The following is an 8,482-nucleotide window of genomic DNA, read 5'->3' on the forward strand; positions in this document are numbered from 1 at the left end:
GTTGTGGTCCTGTTCTGCTTCCTCCACTACTGACTTTGTTGTAAGCTCGTTTTTCGCACAGTTCAGTTGCTGTGCGATGGCCGTTGTTCTTTTGATGTGACTCATTGGGTGTTATCCATGGCTGCATCTTCTTGGGGGGGGTCTTGGGCCGGGATGACGATGGGTATTGGTAGTGGGCTTGGGTTTGTGTCTGGTCCAAGTTTGTTTATGATGCGGGCTTTGGTACGTTCTGGGCAATTGGCGTCTGTTGCTTTGTGTGGGGCCTTCCAGTGGTAGCATCGGATGGGTGTATGGATGCATCTGGTGCCTCCTGGGCATTCTGAGCATGGGTGTTCCTTTGTTTGGTGGTCCTCTGCACAGTGTCCGCATCTCCCGGTTTGGTGGGAGCATCTTTCGTGTCGGTGGCCATATTCTAAGCATTTGGAGCATTGGGTTTCTGGGTTGGCTGGGAGGTAGTTGTCGATTTTGCATTGCCGGTCGAATAGGGTAAGATATCTCAGTCCGAGGTTGTCTTTTGTATATTGTCCTGGGAGTGCGATGATCATTGACGAGTGCGTTTTCCCTGCTCTAGCCTCAGGTCTGCTTAGCCATCTGGGGATTTGTGCCATTTCGAAGGTGGTTCCGTAGTTGCTTCTGACTTCTGAGGCCATGACCTGTCCTGCTTCATAGCCGTCTCCGATTGTTGTTGGGATTCCGTGTACGATAAATTTGGAACATCTGGAGTTGACCCTTATGTCAACGAAGGGGACCTTGAGTTCTCTTAGGGCTGATTCAATTTCTTGTTTGTATTCGAAGACTTTTGAGGCGGGGGTAGCAAATTTGGTTTCTAGCACGATGTTGTTCTTTGAGGTTTTCCTGGCGGCGATAAGCTGGCAGTCTGGGTTTTCGATTTTTGACTTGATTCTTGTTCTGATGTCGGAGGGGGTGACTGGTGATTCTTTATTTGTTTCGATGACTATTTCCCTGTTGATTTTGGTGACTTCTGGTTTGAATAGTGGGTCCACCTTAGGTTTGGGCTTCCTCCTGTTTGTGACCATGGTGTATTCGGGGTTGGCGTTTCCTGCTGCGATGGATGCGTAGGATTTTGGTGCTTGTGGGATTGGTGTTTCTTTTCCTTTTCCTTTTGGTTGATGTTGAGCATGGTTCGAGTTATTGATGGGTGCGGGGGGAGGGGCGGGGATGGTGGCAGCGGTGACGGCGGCGGTGGTTGTGGCAGTTCTTCCTTCGGCGGCCATTTGGTTGTTGTGCCTGTTGATGGAGAGATTGGTGAGTTGGTGTTGTAGGCGGTGGAGTTTCTCGGATGTTTTGTCCTGGTTCTTTGTCATTTCGAACATTTGTTTGGCCAGGGTGTCGACGGTGTGCTTGAGGGATTCATTTTGGACGGATAGGACTTCGATGGTGGCTTTCAGATTCTTGTTGGTTTGTTCGGTTGCCTTGTTGAGGGGTTTGAGCGCCACGGTGAGGGCATTTCTAATTACCCACGAGATGTAATTGAGATCCATTCTGGCATGGGTTTCTTGGGGGACGATGCTAGGGTTGATGTAGTCATACTTTGGTGCGTATGGTTCATTGTATTGGGTATATTCGGCGAAGATAGAGAAGGGTTCGCCGCTGGGTTGGGTTTGCTCGATCGTGGTGGACTGTGTTTGTTGGGTGGATTGACTGGATTGGGTGTCGGCAAAACGTGGGGGGGCTGGGGTTCCTGGGGGGGGGCTCCTGCAAACCAGGAGCTCAGAGAGGCTTGTTGGGACATGATTGATGTTCCGGTTCGAGTTGGGTTTGGGAAGACTTCTGATAGAGTTCTTTTCCTGCCCGCGGTGTTTGGTGGGTTGGGTGGTGAGGCCAGGTTGTTGGTTGGTTTCGCTGCGGTCGCGAGACTTAGGCGAGGGCTTGAGGGGTAGAAAGTTCACAACTCAGGGACTAGAGCGTGGATGACTTCGCGTACGAACAGATGTGCGATAAGATACCAATAGATTACGGAGTCTATTGACATACAGGATCGTGTTCGAGTAAAAGTTTTATCGAGAGTGCAGGCCAAAAGTTTTATCGTTCGAAAGTTTTGGTGTTGCGAGGGTAGATACAGGAGGTTCCGTGAAGAGAAAAGGAAAGGAAGGAAAACATGAAAAGAAACGAAACAACGCTCCCTTATATATCAAACCCTTAGTCCGTTGATCACTAATACTTCGCGTAACGGAAACCAAAAGAACATAAAAGAAAACCCATTACAAATCCTAGTTCGACTGCACAATACCTTCTCGTCACGATCCCATTTATCAACCGAGCCAGAACATAATATTGCTGTTACACAAGTCAAGAGAATCTGATTTAAAACATCATCAGTTTAAATACTACAGAATAATCGTTTAGCGCTGGCAATTTCTCCATACAGTGGTGGTAGAGACTGGCGAGTTAGTCTGCGATAAGAATCGGGAGGGGATTCTAGTGTCAGTTAGGGTCAACGGGGTCAAGGAAGTAGCAGCGTGATGGTCTCCTTGTAAGTGGAGAGGAAATGGTTATTATGGAACAATAGACAGCGTATATATAGAAGACATTGCGTATCAAAGGAAAGGAAAGAAAAAGAACAGAAGCAAGGGCGAAGACTTCTAATATACTGAAGAAAATCCCAATGATAACAAATCCACAGTGTCTCATACCCTTATGACAAACAGAACTCGATAGAACTTGATAGAACCTTTCTGACTAATACAACTCAGGCTCCTTGTAATCCAGTGTGTTAACTAACTTGAATCGACCCATGAAAACCGATGAGAGAGAATAAAGTGCAATGGTCAAACGATGAGACTTTATGGACAAACAACATTTTGTAATATTCAAAATACATAGATTAAAGAAAGAAAAGAGCAACGCTGCATGGTTAATTGGTCGAAATATGGGATCAGATGAACATGATTGGTCAAAATACGAATATATTGATAGAAATTACAACTTCAGTTGTCAGGAGACGAACTAGTCATGAGATATCGAGACGCTATTTTGAAACGAAAATTGTTTTTTGCATCTTCAAGTTGAGTATGTCTTTTGACGAAAAGATACAGGATGCTCGCCGTATACCGCCCAGACATTAGGCTATAGGTAAGCAAAAGTCATGGGGCATCTGGGGCATTTGGGGCATCTGGGGCGCTCATGTGCCCCAAGACGAGACCCGTTTTTTGCTGATGTACAACTTTCTCACTCTTACTATCATACTGTTTCTCTTAACCTGATCCCCAATACTGTACTCGTCTGTAGTCCTATACCCATCTTATTAACTTTCCTTATTTTAATATATTTTGTGTTGGACTTGACCATACCCGGGCCTTGCATAGCTAGGCTCATAGAAAATTTGTTGTTAGTGACACCTGACAGTGTTCATGTGAGAGGCTGTAACACATCCCTTCGTTCGTGCCTGAGATTCACGCTAATTAAGTGAGATAGTGTTTTGTACTATTTGGTAGGTGAACCATGATAGGTAATGTAAAGCTACCGTGACTAGAAAAGGGAAATTTCATGAAAGATGGGTGACAAACCATGACATTGGGGGCAAAAATGCTCCAGGGAGTCAGGGTTGAGTTCACTGAAGCAAGAATTTCTTTAACAGGTATATCTGAACTACCCTGAAAAGGAACGAAGGAATGACATCCCTTTTTTACGATTTAGGAAGTTAGGTAAGCAGACTTCAATTGTTGTAATTTTAGGATATATTAAAAATAGTTATTTGAATATTATTTTAATGTTAAAACAAGACCATTATTAATTGTTGATAATCCTTGAATCTAAGCTCGAGCTTTCCTAATGCTGAATCGAACTGGCTTGAGTGATTCACGTCTAAACCTCGAGTTCAAATCTTGAGTTAGCCCCGCTTGTACCCAACACAAGGCACTAGTCCCAGGAATGTCATTGGTACTGAACACTAATACAAACATTCAATAATTGGAGGATATAATAGATTTTCAGAAAAGCTTTCAGAATCATTTATTTGAATTGAAAATTGACACTTCCTTCCGTTCCACCCTCAGTCCCAGGCTAAGGGTATCAGAGCCCAATCCCAGCCCATCAGTAAGGCCACCGACGCAGTCCCGGCCGGGGTGCTTGAGTCCAGGTGCAGCCCAAGAAAGCGTGGGCCTATTGGAATCTCCGCGAGTACGAACTACGTGTAACCATGAAACTATCTCTCTCCCTCCGCTCTTTACTTTGGTTTCGCTCAGCCTGACCTACCAACTCTCACTCCCCTTAAGTATCTTGCGACTTGAGGCAAGCGGCAAATATAAGGACTTCCAGGAGTGCCGTGACCAGTTGGCTTAGAAGCAGCCAAACAAGCGCATAAACTAGGCCAGCTCCCTCCATTACTGTACCCTGTGAACGGCGCATACCAAGGTAGAAACATCGAATTATCAGCCTGGAAGATTCCACGAAAGCCCACGACTTATCTTCTGGACCACATATATGGCCTTTTCATGGGGTGCTTAATCATGATTTTAGATACTCTTGATACAACCCTAAAGATGATTATCAGCTACGTACGCTACGATGCCCTTCCTTAGGCCATTTGTCCTATATATTGATGAAATGGAGGCAGGCTCTTTTATAAGGCCTACTGTGTAGCTATCATAACGCTGCAGCTAACCCTCTGTGGAACAGACCTTTAGAGCTTCCTATGTCAACTTCGTTAGAACTGCATAAATGCGCACATATGCATCCTTTGAGCCTTTAACATATCTATCCGTATGTTTGAGACTGATGAAGCTACAGGCGAAAACATAAACCTACCTCTTAATTCGTAGTATAGCGGCATGTGATTCAAACCTACTCGTAAACCCTCTTACCACGTATCGGGCAGGCCGTTAAGTTAACACTTGAGTATCTAATTTCCACAGTAACAGTTGCCAAAACCCATCCAGCCCCGTAAAAACAAAAATTAATAGCGCCTTGTCAAAACAAAATAAATGGTTCATCAAGAGTATAAGAAATGTAGGATGTATAAAAATAAGGAAATAGAGTTTTGAGAGACATAACAATGGTGGGGGAAACTGTACAGTCGTACCAGCCAAAAAAAAAGAGGGGGGGGGGGGGGGGGGGAGTGTGATACGGTAAAAATGAACAGATGATTACAGGTATATGAATGTAAACTCCAAAATATAGACCGCATGAAACTGTACGCCAGACTAGCAATATGATAGGTTTCACAGCAGCTGAAAGAACTAAAGTATTGAGGTAGTGAGCTCAAAACAGAAGTGTGGATTATTCCAACATTAACATTTCCAATACTATGGCAGAAGCCATAAAACAAGCAGTACGACTGCAATAGTTACCCAAAAACAAGTCCAGAGGTTTCTGTGTTGAGACCTACAGAAACCGGTGTTACTGTAGTTACTCATTATTATCGCTTACCTCAATGCATTTCGGACATTTCCATTCGTCAAGAAGATTCTCTAGGTTAAAACAGGATTTGTGGAACCAGCGCCTGTCGCAAGTCTAGTTTGAAAGTTAGTGAGGCAAAACTAAGTCCGAGTGATTCAGGGGTAAAATAAGAGGCTACTATCCGCTTACCGAACCAACACAAAGAACCATCTGAGATCTCTCATACGGCTTCCCACAGGTACAAAATCCCAAATCTCGAGCTCCCCGCACAAATATTAATTGTTCATCATCGGGATCCCCATCAGAAGTTTCACCATCTAGGTCCATCGGGTCCTCCGATGGTGGCACGACACCTGGTGAGCTATCTAATGCAATAGGGCCAGCAAGTCCAAGCCCAACAGTAGAAATACCGGCTGAAGACCATGGGTTATTGCCCTTCGCGATAGCCATGCAAACTTTTAAACATTCTGCATCAATAACCCGATACTGCACCAGATTCAAACAATGCTTCCAGAATTCGACAAGGAGATTTGAGCTTCTAAGAATTTCCCCCATATCCCTAGCAAAGCGGACCAAGACTGATGGGACTTGGATATTGCCTTTAGGACTATATTAGGGTCAAGGCAACGCAATTAGCATCAAGATTGCAACTGAGGAAAACGATTGAACTATTACTAAATTATCTTACCGCTCTTCATAAAGATAACGATCCCACAACACCATGAACTTCCGTTCATTTGCCACTACATCACTGAAGTCTTCAACAGTCTAAGGAGAATGTTAGCAAGAATTGCTCCTGAAATATGAGAATATTACGTTAATGTCTTTAGAGCTTACCTCCCCATGTTTCATCTTCAACCATTCTTCGTCCACGTCATCGTCACTCTCACTGAGCTCCTCGCCGGGATGCACAAAGCGTTTACTTTTGTTCCGAACAAATACGAGGCCTCTCACGCCGTTTCTAGCCTCCGGAACAACATATTTTCGCCTTCCCATCTTTGGTAGGGGTTGAACGTCATACAGATTGATTTTTCTCTCGGGAGCACTAATTCCATTACTTGATTGCAATGGCTCTCGGCGATAATTCCCGATTAAAGAGGCACTTTTCTTTTCATTGAGCCAAGCCCAATCACCCTTAAGCATAGTATTAAGATCAAATTTGGTGGTGGGCTTCTGCCAGCGAAATACTCTATGATCAGGAACATGGTCACTGGCTCTGGCAGTCAATTGTTCCTTAGAGAGATCTACAGAGATCTCGATTATGCTCTCCAAACCTTTCGTCTGCTCTTTTGATTTTACCTGAAAATGGAACAGATCGTGGAAAGTAATTAGATGTAAATGCAAAAATTTTAAGTTGTGAAACTTTTTACCGTCGCAAATGGGACAGGTATATCCGGGAATCGAGAACAGATGTTGGTCTCTGAGATTTGGAGCCCCATATTGATTTTGTAAATCCTTCTCATCTACTGAGCCCCGAAAGTAGTAGATAGTCAAAACACTGTACGTCGGTCTGGAGCACGAAAACTGCTCCTTATCCAAGGTAGGTGTCGGAAGCCTAGCCAAATGGTGATCAAGTCCGCTACGTTGTGATTGTACTTGACTCCACCCATAGTCTACTTCGAGACTTAAACCTGAACGCTCGTTGGTAGTCGAATCGAACTTCAAAAACACATCGTACTGCGAAATACCTGAAGTCATCGGCAAAGAGGCAAGGGTGCAGTACAAAACAACGTAAAAGGGTTCCCGCCACTTCCTGCCCTGCGGTCTTTCGCCAGAAAGGAAGGGGGGCCACTTTTCATCAACGTCTATCGCATTCAAAGTAATCTGGGCACTGTAGCTCTCCGCCAATCCCCAGGGTTTTATAGGACCTCGACTCGGCTGTACATAAAGCTGGCTAGCCTTGATATAAAAATGGTCGTCCATCTCTATGGCCGCGGATTCATCAGAGTCGTAATTGATCGTGCAAAGCTCGCTTGATTTGTAGAGAACTGGAGGAGGGGATGTTTTCTCGGTTGACGAACTATCTCTCTTTTCATATATGGTGAGTTCGCATTTGCAGCGGACTGATATCATGCTATTCAATTTGCTCGATTGGCGTTGAGGTCGGTTTAGTTTTGAATTGGCTGGAACCTTTTCATCTGGTGGAAAAAAAGAAAAGAAAAGGGCATGATCAGTGATCAAATAACGATAGAGAGCTATGCAGGGTTTGAAGTCTCACTTGAATTACCTGTCCCATTCGACCTAGGTCTGGATCCCCGTTTTGACGGAACTTTCCGTTTCAACGTTCTAAGCTCAATCTTCAACTGAGGTTCATCCTTCCCAGTGGGAACTGAAGGTCGCAATTTCTTCATAATATCATTGATCCTCACTTTGGGACGCGCCGCAAAGCGCTTACACGCCCGAGCATCTGCATCTGTCGTCGGTGGTGTTGAGTTGCCCGGTAAAACTAATTTGGTTGCTGAGCTATCTCCGCGAACCTGGGCGAGCTCGTTCTCGCGTATTACGGTTTCTATGTTACGCCATAAAACAAGTGGTTGCCGGTAACGCGCAATGAATGTGTAGAAGCAGACATTGCCTGTAAACCTTGACCGAATATTCTCTGGTGCTGGCATCTCGTGAGCGACCGCGGTGTGTTATGGCTTCCAAGTGCAGCACCAGAGGACAACCTAAAGAAATGGGCCACAAAGGTCAGAGAAACGCGGTGGTAAGTGGTAGGTGCAAGCCGGTACCTACCTTTTCAGTGCTTCCAGGAGGATATGGATGTATGGAGGTATAGAGATAGATACTGTGTACCTGTCGTGCAAACGAAAGAAAGGGGTTGTAAAGTGACAGTGATATAAATGAAGAAAACAAAAAGTTGCAAAAAAAAAAGGGTTTTCGGGGCTCGGAGGTTTGCGCAAGCTGTCAGGAATGAAGGGTAGCGGGTGAAGAAATTGGAGGGGCGACGTGGGTTAAGTGTCAAGTAAGGGCTCATTCGGGCCGCAGCCACCCCCCAACAGCGATTTCAACTCTTGCCCACACAAACTCTCACCCGAATAGATCGACACAGTTAACCAGTTCATCTCGCGATCACATCCATCTTTGGGCCTGATTCTATCGATTCTATCTTCTTCATTAGAGCCCA

The 8,482-nt window shown here is 44.9% G+C and overlaps 1 protein-coding gene across 1 annotated transcript; it reads right to left on the bottom strand.

Annotated features, from left to right (window-relative positions):
• Positions 1 to 4,452: 4,452 nt before the first annotated feature.
• On the bottom strand, positions 4,453 to 7,970 carry LAJ45_10189 (uncharacterized protein; the record flags this gene model as incomplete). Its single annotated transcript, XM_046119717.1, has 8 exons — positions 4,453 to 4,462; positions 4,522 to 4,551; positions 4,808 to 4,818; positions 5,389 to 5,472; positions 5,548 to 5,965; positions 6,047 to 6,126; positions 6,196 to 7,496; positions 7,577 to 7,970. 8 exons carry the CDS (start codon positions 7,968 to 7,970, stop codon positions 4,453 to 4,455), a joined length of 2,328 nt encoding a protein of 775 aa, XP_045967016.1.
• Between the last annotated feature and the right edge of the window lie 512 nt (positions 7,971 to 8,482).

The sequence above is a fragment of the Morchella importuna genome (assembly GCF_003444635.1).
Source record: "Morchella importuna strain M04M26 chromosome Unknown Morimp01GS043, whole genome shotgun sequence".
Taxonomy (NCBI): domain Eukaryota; kingdom Fungi; phylum Ascomycota; class Pezizomycetes; order Pezizales; family Morchellaceae; genus Morchella; species Morchella importuna.